A 19,373-nucleotide genomic window follows, 5' to 3' on the forward strand; every position below is an offset into this window, starting at 1 on the left:
ACAACTTTTCCCGCAGTATCTCAAAACAAAAAGACACCGAACACCCTCGAAAAGTTAGAACAGCTCAGCGTTTCTGCCCTTAAACCGCTTGACCCCACGTCCCCTCGTGCTGCCGCTTCTCCCCCAAGGGCCCAGCGGGTCCCAGGACCCGCCTGTCACCCCGGGGCGGCCGCGGGAACCCGCCGGCGCCTCGCGCCTTCCCGCCGCCCCCGCTGCCGGGCGGGCGCGTGCCGCGAGGGGGGGGACGAGAGGGCGGGCAGGGGCTGTTCCTCCCCCCCCCGGGCTGTTCTTCGCCGCGCCCCCTTCCCCGCTCCCCGCGGGGCTTCGCGAGCGGCCGCGGCCGCCGGTGAGCGCTGGGAGGCGACAGCGAGGCCCCCGCCGCCGCCGGATCCGTTCGAGGGGTCGGGGAGGGGGGAAGAGTGGAAGCGAGCGAGACTTTTACCTCTTGTCTCGTTCCGAGCCCAGCATGCCGCCCGCGGAGGGGCCGCGGCGGCTCAGCTCCGCGCCTCCCTGCTGAGGCGATGCGGGCGGCGCGGCCGGGCCGGAGGTAGCGCGTCCCCCGGCACCATGAGGGAAGAGCGCGGCGCCGCCGCCTGCCCCGGGCCCGGCAGAGCCCCCCCGGCGTCCCCCGAGAGCCTGCGGAACGGCTACGTGAGGAGCTGCGCGACCCCGCTGCGGCGGGACCCGCCGGGCAGCCTGGTGTGGCTGCTGCCCGCCGCCCCGCGGGCGCTGCTCAGCCTGGGCGCCCTGGCCGCCCTCCTGCTCTCGCTGCTGGCCTTGCAGGGCCGGCAGGACGGCGGCGGCTGGCGGAGCCCCCGGCCGCTGCACGCCGTGCTGTGCCTGTCCCGCTGCCTCAGCCCCCTCTTCAGCATCGCCTGTGCCTTCTTCTTCCTCACCTGCTACCTGGGCGCCGGCGGCGCGACCCGCCGCTGGCTGCTGGCGCTCCCCGTCTGCTGCTACTGGGGGGACTTCGTGGCGCTGCAGTGGCTGCTGCCCGCGGAGGGGCGAGAAGAGGAGCCCCGGCCCCGCGCCGAGCCGCAGATGGTCCCGGGGCGGCTGCTGACCGTGCTGGGCTCGGTGGCGGCGCTGACCCTGCTGCGGAGCTCCCTGAAGTTGAGCCGGAGCCTCCTCGTCTTGGTCTTCTCGAGCCTGGTGTGGCTGGTGTCCCTGACCAGCCTTCACTCGCTACCCCCAGCCCTCAGACCGCTGCTGGCCGGCTCGGTGGCGGTGGCAGGCTGCCTCCTGGCACTCTGCGGCGCGGAGCGCGGCATCTTCTCGGCTCGGAGCCCAGAGGAGCACCACCAGCATCATCACCACCACCCACGGCTCCCCAGCGTGGAAGAAAAAGTGCCTGTGATCAGACCCAGGAGGAGATCTAGCTGCGTATCCTTAGGAGAAACTTCGGCCAGCTACTATGGCAGCTGCAAAATGTTTAGGAGACCCTCGTTGCCTTGCATTTCCAGAGAGCAGGTAGGTCTCGAAACCGGAGGGAGAAACTTTCCGAGGACTGAGTGTCACTCGCTTTTCCTAACTGCTGTATATGTCTGTGCTGGATGTCTGCTAACTGTCAAACTCCTGTTAGAGGAATGGAGGAAATTGCTAGTCCCTTAGCGGGTTTCTCAACTCGGTTCTGCAGAATCGATGTAATCCTTTATGTCTGCATAGACGCTAAATCATAATAACGTATTTCCTATAGGAGAGAATACTCGCTTGCTGTTCATACGATCTTAAATATTATAAAGCATTTCTTATTGATTTATACAAAACACCAGACCAAACATCTTCAGCTATCAGATGCCTTGTCATTTTGGTTGTTTCTTGTCCAAAGCCCACCACCTCCTCTGCTTCTGACAGACTACGAGAGAAAGAAACCGCAGCTTTCTAGCTGCTCTTCAGGTTCTTCCCGCTTTCTATCAACAAAATGATTGCCAAGTGGTAAAGAAAAATCAAGTTTTGTGGGATATTATTTATCACATGTTGGCATGTTTGTTTCTGCCTTGCAGATTACTGTCCCTCGTTTCTCTCCATTCCTCTCACCCTCTCTTCCTTGCTGCACATAAATTACCATTAAGTTTAGGTTGATGTGATTTAAGAAACTTCTTTTTACTGAAGAGAGAGCTGTTCAGCAGAGTCTGGAGGGATGCCCAAAACCCTCATTTTTCTTGAATGGAACTCTGTTGGTTTCTACCTCCCGGAAAACTTTTCAATGAGGCTTGTTTTTTGTAACTCAAACCCCTGCATGCGTGGGGAGTTTGTTTATATTTGGGAACTTGCACGTGAACTGCAGGAACATCGAGTTGTGTTGCCAGTGGAACTGGTCCGAAACTGCTGCAAGTGGATTATCAGCGAGTAGTAGGAGGGAGAATAAGAGGAGTGTATTTAATAAACGTGGAGTGGATAGTTTCTGGGAAGTGATTGTTGCTGCAGAATCTCCCCCATCTGCTACTATTGTGGCTGAAACTAATGGATACTAAATGAAATTTTCTAATATTGCTTTACGCATTCTGTAATGCACTTCTTGTGATCCACTGTGAAATAGGTCTGAGGAAATAGGAGGAAATGGTGGAATAGTTTTTAAGCATTTCTTTTCCCTGCGTTTCCATGATAAAACAGCGCAGTGGTAATTGTTATTGCATAAAAGGTTAAACTGCTAAGCCTTCAGAAAGAACTAATTCAATACATTTCAAATTATCTAATGCATACTATGAAAGAAACATTAAAATATTGTACTAACTAACAGTTAAGGTATGTAGGGAATATTGTGTAATTTACTTTCTCTGTTCCCTTATGGATAGCAAATGCTCTCTTTTTTCTGTTGCATTTGTCTGCAGTACAGAAAACTCGTAAAATGTGATAACATCTTTCATTAACCTTTCTAGATGATAGCAGATATTTGTTCTTATGCAAGTTACTGAATGCTTCCTTTGATATTCAACTCACTTCCGAAAAGCATGTGCATATTTCAAGTTAAGGCATTTATTATTCTTTAAGTAACATCATAAATGTCAACCATAACAAAATAAGTAGAATTTATTGGCAGTACTTAAATCATAGGTGTTCATAATAAAATGTTTGGTTGACTTCCCGAATTTGATATCTTTATTATAGCAAGAAGTGAACGGGAACAACAAAGAGATCTGAAGCTCTTTATTTTCCTAATAGTCTATTATGCTTTACAATAAGTGTTTGTGTTTTGTTAACTACAATTTAAATAGGATTCCTATATCTATGTTCTGTGTAGTATTTTATATGTGATTTTATAAGGAAAACACAGGTTAAATCTTCTGATCTCCTGTCTGATTTGGCAAGAGATCAGACATTGCAGACCTGATCAAACATCAGTTGTTTGTGTGTGTGCATGTGTGTGTGTAGAAGTAAGCCCGTAATGTGTGACTTTATTTGGATAAACACTATGAGGTTTTTATATTGCTTCCTTGAAACAGAAGAAATGTGTACACTTAATGCTTTTCAGAGAGTGCTTATGATGTGAATTTTCTTTAAGGACTGATTGCATGTTCTGCAGATCTTTATTACATATTATAATGACTCTTTCCCAATATTAGTAATTCAAAATAGTGAGTTTAATGAGCATTGTTAGGAAGATCAGTGGAGTACAAGGAATATGCTGTAGGTCCACTGTGACAGGCATATTTTGATGAATGAGAGCTAAGTTGCTGTTGTAATTCTCTTAGATGTATTTTATATGATTGTTGTGAAGCTGTTGTATGTAGAGGTTTGTATGAACCTCCCAAGCAGGGATGTGTAAGAACAAAAAAACAGGTGTAGATTTTAGTTACTTTTTGAGGAAAACAGGGAATGCTAGTATTGACCTTAAGTATTCAGTTACTTGTTGATTTGAAGTTATGCCTCACCCTCTGTCTAGTTAGATACATTAGACAACAATTATATCGAGTTGACTGATTTCTTCATTAATAAGCTCAAGCCAACAGTTCTAAGGGGTCTGTGTGCATGGAGAGTGTGTGGTGGGGAACAGGATGTGTAGCTAATGTTGTCAAATCAGATGGAGCTATCACTGTTGCTTGGGATAGAAGTGGAAAGAGTCTCTGTGATCATGATCTTGTAAATACTTTCTAGTTTGAGCAATCCTTATGTCCAATATTTAGATTATTGCTTTCAGTACTTGAACAGGTATGACAACTTTAGTGCTCAGAAGTTGATATGTTGCTTTTATTCTTACCTTTTACATGAATATCCATGCTTATTTTAGCTACCAGAGTCTACAAATTCATGCTGCATGTGGCTTTTCTGCAGTGCGTGTGGCTTTTCTGCAGTACACATGCCTAGCAATGTAGTTGGTAGGAGGGAGGAAGAATCTTGACTAGATTATGTCTGTAATTTTTTTTGTGAGTATATTGAAATGCCATTGTCAAAATAGATAAACATGCATAGAAGGAAGAAACATGACTAAAATTAAGGCTAAAATTTATGCAAATGCAACATCTATTCTGAACTTTCCTATATTTAACACTTCTCCTGCTCATAGAAATTAATATGATTTTAGCAGTTATCAGATTTCTTTTTACTTCAATATTCATCTTGGACCTAGGGAGGAATGGCTTATTAACAGTATGACTGCAGTATTGTTTGGCGTTACAGATTTTTTGTGTAAGATGTTTTGATTCCATGTGCTAATTGGTTGCTAATCTGTTAGCTGTACCTACCACTACTGGTACAAAGGGGTTATCTTCATTGGCTGTTGCATATCTTTTTTTCCTCCATGAAAGCTGAATCAAAAAAACATACTTATCAGTTTTGTAGATCTTGTAAACACTCTGTAGACTGAAAAATACTGTAGTAAACCATTCTTTTCCTTTAACATGATGGTGAAAACGTATATAAGAGCAAGTAACAGTGTATAGGAGCTCATACATGGGAACTTCTCAGAATCTAGAAAGAAGATGTGATTTCTAAAATCTGTATTTTTCCTTGAGTACAGAATAGGCCTTCCTAATTAAATATATGGGACATGTGTCCCAAACAATCTGCAAACTCTGATGATACCTTTCCCAGCTACCTAAGTAGGTTCAAACACATTAGGAAGGCTGGGTTATTTCATGAATAGACTGCTTTCCTGTTGCACCCTGTTAATTACAGGAAGAAATGTCTTGGGTTTAGGTTGTTGGATTGACCGCCACCTCTCCTCAGTTTCTGTCCCAAGCTATCTCGTACTTTTGCATTACCTTAGGAAGATCAGGACTCAATTTCAGGTGTCTAAAATATTTATGTAACTTGAAACTAATACAGTCCTTTATTTGCTTATATACTAAAAACAGTGTCTGTTTCCTATTTGTAAAACAAATAATATTTTTTCTCTAAGTACTTGGGTTATGAATTTTGTAGTGCAGAAGCTGTCTGTTAGTATGTATTTTACAGTATCTTAAAATTGTTAAATTTAGACACTGTTTGCCACCTAGAAATGTGAGTCTTTAAGTGCAGCCAATAATATATAGCTGTAACTCTTCTTGTTATGTATTTGACAAAGTAGCTCTTTGAAATGTTAAGTTTTCCAGTAATGGTTACAGTAACTATTACCGCAAGTGTACCTGCCTGCCAAGATTTGTTTCTGTTCTTAACAGAATCTTTGTATCTCTTCAGTTTTTATTCTTTGACTTACCTGGAAAATCAAGGTAGAAATGTAGGAGTGTTGAGGTGTGAATATAATCAATTTCAATGAAATGCATCTGGTTCTGGGGAATATACAAACAGATACAACTCATGGTTGCAAGTATATTGTTTGTGCCTGGTTCTCTCTGACCTCGGCAAAATGTTTTGCACTAGGTGAAACGTGAAATGAGAAGACTCTTGGTAAAAGTTGCATGTGTTTTTGTGTGTGTGTGTGTTTTTGTTTGGTTGTGTGTTTTTTTTTTCTCTTCCCTTTTTTTTTTTTTTTTTTTTTATCCTGAAGTTATATTCTTGGAGTGTCATACCAGAAAGAAAGGATGATTTGAGCTTGGTCTGCCCATAGAGACCTGTAGGAGAGGTCAGAGCTTAAGCCAAGTATCCTCTGGCAGAGTGACCACCAGGACTATACAGTAGTTCACAGAGAATGACAAAGAATGCTGTTAGGGAGACTGAATGCAGTTAAGAACTCTAAGACAAGTTTACTGTAAGCTAGTTTTTAGATATCCAAGATGTAAGCTAGTTTTTAGATATCCAAGACTTGGTAGCAGTTCACGTTGTGGACAGAAAAAGTATTGTAAAAGCAAGGAAAGGTGTCTGTAAGTTGTCAATATAGCAAAGGAGGTTGACTGTTTCTGCAGATGTAGTTTCCTGGAAAGAAGATGTAAAGAGAGAAAGGAAGAACGTCAAGGACAACTGCTGTGGAAATGCTGGAGAGAAATTTGGAGGAAGATGAGGTTGGTGTATTACAGGAGTGACCAGAGTCCCAGTAGGGAAGAAGTGGAAGAAGCTGGGAGAGAAAGTTCCAAGAACTGTATGATTAAATCTTACAGGATAAATTGGATTACATACTAATTTTCAGCCTTGACTAGGAAGACATTTTAAACTTATGAAATAAATTTGTAGAGCTGAGGAAGAAAAGGTTCCCTGGAGAATCTATAGAACGGCAAAAGAGGACAGCCTCCACACTGCTATTTGTGAACGGTATAGTCTGTGAGGTTAGACATGAAAGGAAGAGAATTACAATGAGATAGGTATATCCTCCTGAGAAAAAGACTTACCTTTTGACACAATCTATCTGTGTGCATCTATATGCCTGACAGTACGATCCTCCTAGCTGAACTTGACCACCAAACTGACTGACTACTATGGCCTTAGAAGTTTCAAAGATATCAAATTTCAGCAAGTTATATGAAAAATGCTGAGTGGAAAGTGAAGAGACCCTATGGAATTTGCCCTGACACAAGGCAAATCTGCAGTGTGAACTGAACTATTAAAAATCCGAGTAAGAGTGTCTCTCATGTCATAAGCAAATATCAGAACTGGGTAAGGATGGGGATTCCGTTAAAGCCTGGGCCTTGTTTGATATTTGATAGGAAAGTTATATACTTTTTTAAAAAAAAAAAATTTCCCTCCTGTTTTTGTTTTCTGATATCTAAAAATGAAAACTCTATGAAGCTTTACAAATTCAAACAAAGCACTAAGCAAAGCCAACTGTAATGGTTAGGTCTGCTGAAGATGGAAAAGAGTAAATCTTGTGTTTCTGTGCAATGATAAGCGTTACAAGCAGGGAAATTAGGAGATGTAGTCTGTTCTATTGTTAATGCAAAAACTTGGGGAAGAAAACAGATGAGAAACTTCTGCCTGCCAAATAAGAAGGGAGGGCAGACCACAAGAGGTTACAGTCATAGAATATTTTGTTGGAATCTCACCCAGCATAAACTAATGTGGAGAGGGAGCTGAAAGAATAATTTAAGATTAGAGTAATGGGGAGTGAAAGGAAATGTTGAATTTCAACATGACTTTTTCACTGGGTGAAAACAATACTTAGCAAGATGGAATGACACAACAGAATAAATTCTAATGGAAAAAAATAGCAGGAGTGGAAGTTTAAGGTAAAATATATGAGCAAATGTTAGTGAAGCATAAAAAAGGATCGATAACTGTAAGGATCCAGTGGAAGTAAAAGAGTACTAGAGCTTTCCAAACAGACAGGAATAATGGATGCTAATAAATTAGAGTTCACAAGGTAATGAATAAGCTGATGGATGATGGTATTCAGGAAGGAGGAGTGTGACAGAAACAGATTGAAGAGACCTATATTTTAGGAAGACCTTTTAAGTCATTGGCCTTATTGGTAAGGGTGGCAAAATCAAGTGTTCTAGGAACTAGAGATAGCATAACAATGAATGACTGCTGACATAGGATTGTAGTTTCTGAAGCAGTTTTAAATTTGAAAAAACATCATACAGCTTTGGGAAATGACACAATTCATATAAAAACAGGCAGCTGGTGACCAGGAGTAAGTTTTGATGTGATGAGCCATCCCTACTTATTCATAGCTTTTATATGTAGTGTGTTCCTTTAAAAAAATTGCAAATTTACTGGGAGAGGAACAGAATAGGGCATGGATATTCAAGTAATTTTTTTATATCCCTCTATTTGTTTGATAGTTTAATATTTTTGAAAACTGATGCCACTATGTGAAACAGTCATGACTACAAATGCTAACCTCACTTTGTACAGAGGGTGTGAAAAAAGCTGACAAGTTTCCAATAAAATGATTGAATAGTAATCCTGACACGTTTTGTTACCCAGTACTGAATTGCCAACCTTAATGTTCCTTTATGCAAACCCAAATACCTTCACTAAGTTAAAGGCATATTTGCAGCAAATGTTCTGTTTGTTGTTCATCTGATAAATAAAAATTTGTTTTACGGAATGCCAAGATGATCTTTTTCCTACATAATTTACTACAGTGTCTTGAATAGCTTAAAGAAGGGAAAACGTGCTATGTGATGCTCTAGTTGGGTGCTTTGGATTTAATTTTAAGAGGTCTTCTCTCTTTCATGAGGCACATTCCAGGCTTCTTGGGGTATGCTAGTTTAGCTATATCCATGCTGGTAATAGTGACTGAGGACTATACCTGGGGTTTAATTTGGAGTGAGTACTTTCAAAACAAGCCAGTGCTGCTTCCTCACCCCAGACGAACTGCACCACTGTTAGGTGGTGATACAGCAAGCCTGTGTCACAGCTGCCTGTTTATAGGCAGTTCAGTTTTATCAGCAAAGTTCATAACATAGTATAAATTCTTCCGAAAGTGTGTGAAACATAAGGTTGGCAAAGGGAAGTTTTATCAATTTTATTGAAATAACAGCTTGACTATGACCCCGTGCATGGGCAATATGATATTAGAGTGTCTCTTTTAACCTTCATTGTTGGACATAGGACATTTATTTTTTTATTAGATTAAACCCTCTTAAAGGGATGGAAGCTAAACTCCAGGTTAGAAAAGGCATTCTTACAGGAGACTCACTGCATCATTAACATTATTTGTGTTCCAATTTCCCCTACAACTAAAGGCCTATGTCTACTTTTAGGGTCTTTTTATTTTTCTTAGGATCTATTTAATATTGCAGTTTCAATCATATACTATTTTCCAGTTTTTAATTTTTTTTTTCCTCTCCTAAGCACTGTTATGCAATATCTCTTTGCCACCTCAGGAATACAGTTTTATTCCTTCTACCTGATGGATTCGCTTAAAGGAAGTGTATTTCTGGGTACTCTTAAATTACTAACATAGGATAAAAGAAGTACATTTATTTTTTTCTTAAGAACAGGTGTCAGTGAGTTTTTTTTCGTACTTCTGTCTCTCCAGAACAGTTTCCATCATGCAAATTTCTGATACACCTACTGTTTTTTCAGCATTTGATGACCTGTAAGGACTAACCCTCAGATATCTCATTTTCTTCTGTGCGAGGGTTGTATGGTGCCCATGCTTTACAGAAGCAAATGGCCATTTAGCTGGACTTGTAAGTGATAGATAAGAACTGACTTTGTGTGAGCTTTCTCTGAGGCAGGGATTGATCTCTGTATGTATAGGATACCATTAGTAGATAATAAAATTCATTGTCATCAGTAGTTTAATGATGCTAACTTTCTTTTTAAAGGAATGTATTTGATAGAAGTATTAAGTGATTTTCTTGATTAATGTCCACACTAGCCTGCATTTCATTTGGTTTGCCACCTAGACACCATGATGTACAAATGCTCTCACAGACTCTTTGCTACTCATTCCTGCAATTCCACAGTATGCCATAGATTCTGCCTGGAATTATCCTCATTACATAGTCTGAAATTAAATTTCAATTAATTTAAACTGCATCTTTGTAGATACAAAGGTGTGTGAGTAGTAGGGGAGGGAGATTTGTGTTGAAGCCTGAATGTGAGATTCACAGACTGAAAAAGTTTAGATCCTGCTGTGCCTGTGAAATGCCATCTGCTCAGGCACTGCCCTGAAGGAATTGGCTCAGACTCGAAGTAAAGGCATGCTAGCAGTTTTCCTCTTGACTAGCTGGATCTGCGAGAAGCAGGCTTTGCTTTGCTCGGAGAAAGATGAATAATCTGAGTTATACTGCTTCCATCAAGACTGTCTGTACAAAAGTGCACCGAAACTCTGATGTACATACTGTGTATTGTTGTTTATAGATTGAGGTAAATGAACACGTCCATTAATGGTGACAGGGCTTTTGTTCTTCCTGACATGCTAACACAGGACAGAGCAGTATATTTCATACCTTAACTAGAAAACACTAACATGCTTGTTTTGTCCACCCTGTATGGTGTCCTCTTTCTGTCCTTGTTTCAACCAACTGCATTCTTGGGGCAGCATAGTATCTATTTGGAGATTAGTGAAGCAAGCTTACAAAGCAAATTTCAAATGATACTTGCAATGAGGGAAGTTCAGTTGTTTATGCACACAGAAGTTTAACTAAGCATCTTCTAGTCTTTTTTTTTTTTAATTGTTAAAAGCTGGAGTGTTACTTAGGATCTTTCCAATGATAAATGAAATGCAGTATGTCTGTCTGAGGTTAAAATGTGTGATTGCTGTGATGTAAATAACTGCTTTGTGCTATTACAGCAAAGTGCAGTTGAAAGTATTTTGAATACAAGTATCTGTTAAGTTATTTTTATGTAGTTATAGAAAAGCATTAATTAGAATCAGAGTCTCTTGCTTCGTTTTATTCACCATAGCAGAATGTTTCGATGCCATGGTTGAAATGCTAGCTTTTCTTTCTATTTGGAGGTTTTGGTTGGACAGATTTGACTTAAAAAGAAGAGTTTGGAACAGCTTTTGTGTTAGTGACAAATCTTTTTTGTCATTAATTAATTTATTTCTCATACCTAACAGCCTGTTTGTTTGGTGCTAAAGAATTTTTAAAGATGTTTGAAAATAATTGGTTTGCAAGTGATTTTTCTATGATGTCAAGATGTAAATAAGAAAATGTAAGTAGATGAGCAGAGGGAGGTGCTTTTAAGGGTGATCTATTTTCAAACCCTCTGAGACAACGACTGTCATTGGAGACTTCTGCAGAATATTCTGAAGAAGAAAATAGTTCTTCAGTCTGTGTGTGAGGGATAACATTTTATGAATACTAAAAGTCAAAACTAGTTAAAAGACCCTAAACTTCAAACAATCATGTTAGAAATGAATAAATCTCTATGTTTAAGTATGAAAGATCACTAAGGATAAAATTTCAGGATAAAGTAATTTAGAAACTAATGTTATATCTGTAAATATGAAATTGATACCTTGTTCAGGAAAGTGTCTTACAATTTTAGAAAAGCTTCAAACCGTGCTTCATGTAATAAAGAGATCACATTTCAGGATGAATGGCAAATGTCAATATAACTTTAATAATGGACCTATAAAGGTATACAGTTAGTATTATGTAATTTTTCTTGTGTGAGACTAGTTGGGTGTTGAAACGTAGTTGCTAAAGACCTGTAAGCCTTACTTGCCTTAACACTTATTCTAGTAGGAAGCTCCCTAGAGTCAGGAGTACTTAAGCTTTCAAGTGGAAAAGAACATGAGTTTTGCAGTATTTAAGGACTGAAATTATAGTCCTTGTTTAAAAATTCACAGGCTTTAAAGTAATTTATAACTTTAGCTCTCTAGTAGCAAGTGTTAACAATCTCAAATGAATACATTCTTAAAGCTATGTTCCTTTCACCTGTCTGATGATGGACAGGACTGATGTGCCTTTTAAAGGCACTAAAGGCCCTAATAATTAAATTATTAGGCCTTTTAAAGGCCCTAATAATTAAAAATAGAGATGTGCCTTTAAAAGGCACATCTCTATTTTTAATTATTAGGGCCTTGAAAGTACAAGAAAGACAATTTCCCAGGAGATTAATGTTCAATAGTAAGTTGCTTTCTTGCTTGTTTTATCTTTTTGGAAACATCAGTTTTCTTTCTCTTTCCCTGTCCTTATCTGTTCTTGATTTTACCATAATTTTAACACCTCTTCCTAACAGAGTGTTCTTTTTATTTCTATATGTTACAAGATCAGTAACTTTATGACGTTCCAAAACTACAAGTATCTTTCAGTAAAGACGTAAAAAATGTTCTGTCTGAAAACAGTTTACTTTTTCAGAAACTTGGCAATGAAATTATTGGTTAAAAAAGTGTAGAAACATAATTTATAAAATAGAGGAAATAATTATTTCATTGTATTTACAACCTAAAAATGTTTCTAGAATCCCTTAATTCAGGTCTGTGTAAATTTCCATTATTGAAAAATGATACTTAATTAGACTGCATTTGAACAGGTGCTTACGTTTATTTTTTTTACATACTCTTACAGACCTAATCCTTTCCCTGGATACTATACAATACTCTAAAGTTCTTTTTTTCATTTTATTCTTTTAGTTCTGCAAGTTAGATGCAAGGTGCTTACTCACCTGCTTCAACCTCTGTAAGCACATCTGCAAATTTATTTGGGAGATCTGAGCTCTTAATATGTAGGCTTTTGTATTTAGGAGTAGTATCGACTCAGGTGCTGTAGTTGTAGCAAGACTAGCTGGCTTACTGCTAATGATAATAGTGAAAGAACTGTACCTCAAAAAAAAAAATAAGTACTGGAAAACTTACTGCCTTCACTTCTTCTCCATTCAAAATGGACGGAAAAAATAGAGGATTTGTATTTGTCAATGCATCTTCCTACATGATTTGAGAGCTATAAGAAAGCTTTGCCTGATTTTTATAATGCTGACATTCATATATTAATTTAATTGAAGTATTCCATTCTGATTACAGCTTAGGTTGTGACAGAGTCAGTAGGAGCAGAGGAATATTTTCTGTCCTAATGTCTTGAGCTTTATTTGACCTCTCAGGGCAAGCAAATTTAACTGGAATTCTGCAGGACTTTTTTTTTTTTCTTTTTTGAAGGGCAGTTTGAACTTTATTTCCAATTTCTGAGTAATACTTTAGCTCAGCATGACTGTTAGATTCCCAGCTGCGTCCCAGGTCTGTCTTTTTCTTCCTATCATCTCTGCTTCACTTGGAGATGTTTGGCAGTGGTATCCTGCAGATTTCAGGAAGAGGTGTAAGCCAAGAAAAGCCAGAGTCAAAAAGAACAGTGAGTTCCTTGCATCTGTATTGTCATAAGTGCCATTTGAGAGGTTCTACAGCTTGGTGGACAGAGCTCTATTTTTCTTATTGTATCCCGGTCAGAGTATAGCAGGAGAAAGAGTGTCTCATGCTGGTGGATTCTGTAGATGACGGGTTATTATAAGGCAGATAACAAATGAGTATTGCAAAAGTACTAAATCTTTAGTGTTTGGATAGACTTCCAAGCCTTATAGAGGCTGGCTTTCTGTCCATAATTGTCTTGTTCTGCATCAGTTATGCAATCAAAATGTTTTGGTCATTTGGTGCCTATGTTCCTTTTTAGATGTAAGTATTTTTTAGTATCCTTTGGAACTTGCGTTTGGATGTTCCTGCACTTGGTTCTAATCAGGGATCTGGAAACTCATTTTATCAAAGATGTCCTCAGTAAACATTTTACGTTTTAGTTTTGGAGGACGTATCTGCAACTTCAGTCCCATAACTTAAAGCCATCATGTGTCTTATGATTTTTCTCAGGGTTCCCTGATCCTTTATTGAATAAAGCTGGGGTAAGAATAGAGTAGAGTTGGGGCATAACACTGCAAAAGTAGTCTTGCTAGTCTGTGCTGGTTCACTTCCTCTCCCTACAGAGATATTTGGGTTCTTCGTGCATCATCATGAATTTTCTGCCTATTATTGCCCCTTCATCCTGAAACTTCTTGATCTCTTCCTGTTATTTCCATAGTCACATACCATACTGCATCCTATAATATTTTCTAAACTGTTTTTTCATTCAACTGAGGAAAATTGTCTACTGGTGAAGAAAAAATTCGTTTCTTTTTCTTTCTGCCTGCCTAACAACCTACTATGTGTGTATTGCAACATCAAAATTAAGAGGAATGCAGGAGTGTGGGAAGAAGCTAAGAAGTGATGCAAAGGCAAACTATACTAAGAGAGAAGAAAAGCTTGCTGATGGAAACATCTACATTTAGACAAAAACATCCCTGAGATGCTAAGAAGCGGTTAAATGCAGACTAAACCAGAATGTTGGCCGTGTTGTGTGAATGTGGTAGCCCTTTTTATTTCTTATTTTCTAGACAGGTATGATTGCCAGTGTATACCTGCATACTGTTCTTCAGAGTTTTATTTCAGGTCACTGATTTGTCTGTACCCCTTGGCTTTTTGGACTAACACCTGATATTTTGCTTTCTGGAATATTGATAAGTTATGATATGAGATTTGAGTAAGAAGGCCTCCCAGACAACTGGAGAATCCATGATGTATTTGAAAGAACGAGACTTCCAGATACTGGAAAATCAGGACTGGCTTAGATATTGGAAAATCAGGACTGTTTTAGATCTCCTTTTAGAGCAGTTCTGACTTGATATGAACCTGGCCTTCTAATTGAGTAAGCTTTTGTGAAAGAAATAGTGAAAAGTTCCTATAATGTTGTGTCTTCCCTGCAGCTTCACATCTTTGATACCTAGTTCTCTGTGGCAGTCAGAAAGCAGCTGTGACGGGTGGTTCTACCAGTCTGTCATCTGCCTATTTTAGAGCACTTTAGGGGATTTCCCACTTAAAACTGCACTGTGTAAATCAGTCAATGAAGGTGGGAGACTTTTTTTTAGCAGTAAATTTCCTGTGCATTTTGCTGTGGTGAAACATTGCCCAGAATTTTAACCAGAAAATATTACTTTATCTTGCCTTTTTACTTTCTTTGTGCTGCGCAACTATTCCACAGTACAGAAAAAAGTTACATGTTACACCAATAAGGACTGGCTGATGTCAGAATATAAAAGATTTGTGCTGGAAATAGTTTGTTTCATGTTTATTCATGTCTTGAAATAACCAAACTGACATTTAAAAATAAACCCTAAAATGATCTGATGTTTTTTGCACAATATATGGTCAGAAAGGCTAATGTTTGCATTTTTTTGATTAATATGTTTGATTTGTTTTTTTTCATTTTGCTCTAGACTCTGCAGTTCCTGTGAAAGATGACTGATGAAACCCATGTTCTCTACATTCTTTTAGATCAAAATGTAATTTTTGCTTTCTCTGGTACATATGATTAAAAATATTAAATATTAAAAATATGATACATTTTTAAAACATGCTTCTACTTATATATGAATACACATCTGTTTGAAGTGAATGAAAAGTAGTTTGATAGATCCTTTTATGTTTGTATCTAATTTTTTTTGGCTGTCTTATAAAATGAGGAAAATTCTGGAACTTTAAAGTTAAAATCAAAGTTACAGATAATTCAATATTTTATGTAATATCTGTAGTTGACTAATTTTTTTAAACTTAATTTGTGACAGAAACCTTCAGTAGCCTAAATACAAATTAAAAGATATGTATTTTTTTATTTTAGATTGTTTTCTTTCTCATGTTTTCTTTCTCAGTTACAAAGAAAATGCAGTGTAGACAGCTACTACAAGAATGTTATAAAATTAAAAACAAGCATGCACAAAACATCATTGTAAAAGTTAATGTATAGATGGGATAGGTTAGCTGTAAAGATGTTAGTCAAGGGTTAAGCTCAGTATGTTTCACTGGCTGCTGAGTGAAACAGGATGCAGTGACTACATTGTCAGACTGCTGGTGTGAGTGCAAACAGATGAGGAAATGCTGGATCAGGCACTTCAGCAACTTGGGCTGTTACCTAGGAAACTGCTTGCGTCATACTTGCCAGCAATTAGCTTACAGTTCTTTTATTTTTGATAGTGTTGCAAGCTGAACTCAACTGTTACAAAGGAACAGGACTTGCTTAATCGCAAACTTTTGGTTGTGACTGTGGCTATGGTGCTCATGAGAATTTGCAAAGTTCTGCTTCGGATAAACTGAAAAATTCTTTAAACTCTCCAGTCTACTTCTCCAAAGAACATTGTAGTTGTGCTTGATTCTGAAAGATGTACAATCAATTTCTTGTGTTCTATATGAAAAGGATTTCCCCTAGTTACCAGAATTAAATACTGTTCAAGTTTCTGTAGCGCTTTGGGTGTTACTGCTGTTTCCAGCAGCTATACTGAAGTATTCTTGTGCTACACATTAAAGCATAGTTTTCAAAATTAATGTTGTCCGAGGTTTAGCCTCTGAAGCAAGGGATTCTTTTTCTAAATACTATTTTCCTGCGTTGATTAAAATTCAGTAACTTCTAGCGGTTACCTAGCCACTAGTATAAACCAGTTAGTGTTGAAAGTAGTATGTGTTTTGTCTCAGAAAATCATCATGTCTTCTGCATTAAACTTAAAAACTGTTAACAAATCTAAAGTAACTGATTTAATATTGAGGCATGTTGCTAGCATTGTTATTGCCTATGGTTAGTTATTCTTTTAGGGAAAAATCATGCAGTGAAGAGGCTAAATGGAGAGTGTGTGTATGGTTTTTACTTTTTTTTTGGGGGGGGTTTATAGGCAAGCACATAAATAAACTTAGATTTGAATGAACTGGTACTATAACATAGTTAAAGGCTAAACTTGTTAAAATGTAAAGGTTAATACAGAATACACTTGTGTTTCTGTGTTTGTGTGAAGCTTAAGAATTTTATAAATTTTAAACATTTCAATACTAGGATTTTCAAATTGTTTTGGAAGAATTCTTCCATATAAAATCCCCGCATTTACTTCCTTGTTAAAAGAATAACTTTGACAGATCATCGGTTAGAGCTATGATAGTATCTGAAGTCTATATGCAAAGCTCTTGTGGAAAAAAACCCAACAAACGTAACCACCACACCTCCCCTGCGTCCCTTCCCCCATAAGCTGCTCCAAACAAAACCCTCACACTACACCTCCCCCCCCCAATTCTACTCTCCTTTGAACCTCTAAATACACGGCTTAGAAAGACTGAATATCTCTGTTTATGGACATTTAGGATAGATTACCTTGGGTGAGAGCCTAGCAGCCCATATTTTTAGGGCATTTTTCACTGTAGGCCAGTGCCATCTATGGTTAGGTGGTCATTGGGGTTGCATTACAAATAGTGATCACTCTCCACCTGGCTTGGGATCTTAGTATAGGTTTCTCTTCAATTCTATTTTATAAAAAAAAAAAAAAAAAAAAAAAAAAAAAATTGATGGGTGGGTGGAGTTGGCTAAAGCTGCACGTGCTGCCATTCTAAAGGAAAAGAAACTGGTTTTGCTGCTAGTTCAGAGTTGTTTGACTGACTTGTCCAACCTCAATAATATACCATTGCATGTGGCCATTGCTTTCTATGTGGTTTATTTGCTATCTATTCATAATAGTTCAATTCCGAATTACGAAATTTTACCATTGAAGTCAATGAGTCTTGGGATATAAATTGGTATGATTAATAAATAGCTAATGTAGATGTTAACAAAGCTAGATCTGGAATCTCAATTTTAAACTGTGAATTTTATGCTTAATCTTATTTTTTCCTTCAGTTCGGGACAGTAAAATGGAGGTTATAATGTCATAAGATCACCATTGGGTTCTGTGTCCAGTAACTTTGCGATTTATTTAGGGCAATGCCTGAAAGTTATGCTGTACATCAAATGTTGAATGTTTTGTTTTATCCTTATTTACTTATCTTCTTTCTGGCACTTGTTAGCTGTTATCAAAACACTTTTATGAGCTGACAATATTCAGTAGTTGTTTCCTGAATGCCATATTCTCAACAAAGCTGTTTGGTATACATGCATGTTTCCACAGATAAGTCTGTAATAAAAGATGGAACTGCAGTATAGTAGGACACTACTTGGCTAATTAATCTTTCAGTCATTAAAGTAAGGTACTGCATTTCTTTCAGCAAAGTCTGTGAGGTTTTGTGTGATTCCTGGGGAAACATTTGATTTACGTCTGCTGTAGTGCCTGGACTTCATAAGATAACCTAATACTGTATGTTCTATAACTTTCAGAACTAATCAGATAGGTGTGTGTGCTATGAAAGAGAAAAGGAATTAAAGTTTCTTCCATCTTTTTCTGATTGTGATTTTTATTGAGGGAAGAAAATCAGTAAAATGTTCTTTGCAGCTCTTATTCAATGAAGTATTTTATAGACAATTCCCCTGAAAATATCAAGAAGATGACTGGCAGTCCATCGTTTCCTTATGTATGTAGCTAAAATGGCCAGCAGTTGTATCGCTTTGCAGAGATAGTTTTCTGCATCAGGAACATTTCTATGCTTTAAGCAAAAAGGGTTTTTTTTTAAATTTTGTTTTGTTTTCTCATCACCTGGTTATGTTTCCAAATGATCAGTAGAATCACCTAAGATGGGCAAGATTTTAAAAATATTATTCCCATTGTCTAAATTGAATAGCTTTCTTCCAGGTCTTTTTATTTTCAAACCATCTTTGTCAGTAATGTTTTTTTTGTTTCCCTGTAATCGTCAGGATCAATAGATGAAATTATGTAGACATAGTTCTGTTCACTAGCCCTTTTCTCCTGATATTAAAACCTTCCTCCTTCCTCTGAATAGGAAGTTTCTCTACAGTTCCACCCTAGGACATCGAACTTCAGCATGCAGTAAACCTGTCATTGGGCTGCTTTGTTTGATTTGGATTTTCAGAGGATAAAAGCTGGGGGAATTACAGAAAGGCATGCCTTAGCCATCTCTCAATTTTCCTGGCATGTCACAAGTTTTCCTCTAATATTTGGTGATTTTCACCATTTATATATTGTTTGTGTCCAAGTAAGTTTCTTCAGTGTCAGGCTTTCTCTCAATATGTTTGGTATCCATGTAGGATTTGAGTCCTTAATTAATCAGGAGAATGTAACTATTCCCTAAAATCTCATGGAATGGAGAGCTCGTTTCTCCTTTTCATTGCCTTTGATGACAGTTGCAGGTGATTTTTCTTAGTCTTCATATCCCTCTATGGTTTTCTTCTGGGATAGTAATTTTATATTCATCTTTGACTTAAATGATTGTCCTCTGTGTATGGTAGCTATTTAGAGGAAGTGGTTTTGCTAATATGCACATTGGAAGCAGAGACTTCAATGGCTTTTAAGCACAAGTGATATAGGTATTAAAAAGTTACTGATATCACTTCCTATTTTTCTTTTCTCTCTTTTTAAATTTTGGCATATTGAACTCCTGTATTTGTCTTTGAGATCTTCTATTTTTTTTCCCCAGCCTTCCTCATTGTTCCTTCACATGTCACATATTGGTGTTCTTTGGTTTGGGAGGTTTTTTGCCTCTTTTCTGGCTGATAACGCCAGCAGCAGAACTAACTAAAATGTGTGGTGCAACAGCAGCTTTTGTTGGCTGAGAGGTACAATTGTAGTACAAGTCTTGATTAAAATTTTGAATTCTGGGGTCAGAGCAAGATGATTTTCTGATGCTAAGAATATGTCCAATTTATATTAGTCTTTATGTAGTC

General features: G+C 38.4%; 1 protein-coding gene across 3 annotated transcripts in view; it reads left to right on the forward strand.

Annotated features, from left to right (window-relative positions):
- Positions 1 to 428: 428 nt before the first annotated feature.
- The window catches only part of PDE3B (phosphodiesterase 3B), a 90,249-nt gene continuing 71,304 nt past the window's right edge, over positions 429 to 19,373 (forward strand). For all 3 annotated transcript variants that reach the window (XM_054067715.1, XM_054067714.1, XM_009571907.2), the window contains exon 1: positions 429 to 1,470. In XM_054067715.1, the coding sequence (XP_053923690.1) occupies positions 568 to 1,470 (903 nt within the window). In that variant the 5' untranslated portion in view covers positions 429 to 567. The remainder of the gene's footprint in view (positions 1,471 to 19,373) is intronic.

The sequence above is a fragment of the Cuculus canorus genome, chromosome 5, assembly GCF_017976375.1.
Source record: "Cuculus canorus isolate bCucCan1 chromosome 5, bCucCan1.pri, whole genome shotgun sequence".
NCBI lineage: Eukaryota > Metazoa > Chordata > Aves > Cuculiformes > Cuculidae > Cuculus > Cuculus canorus.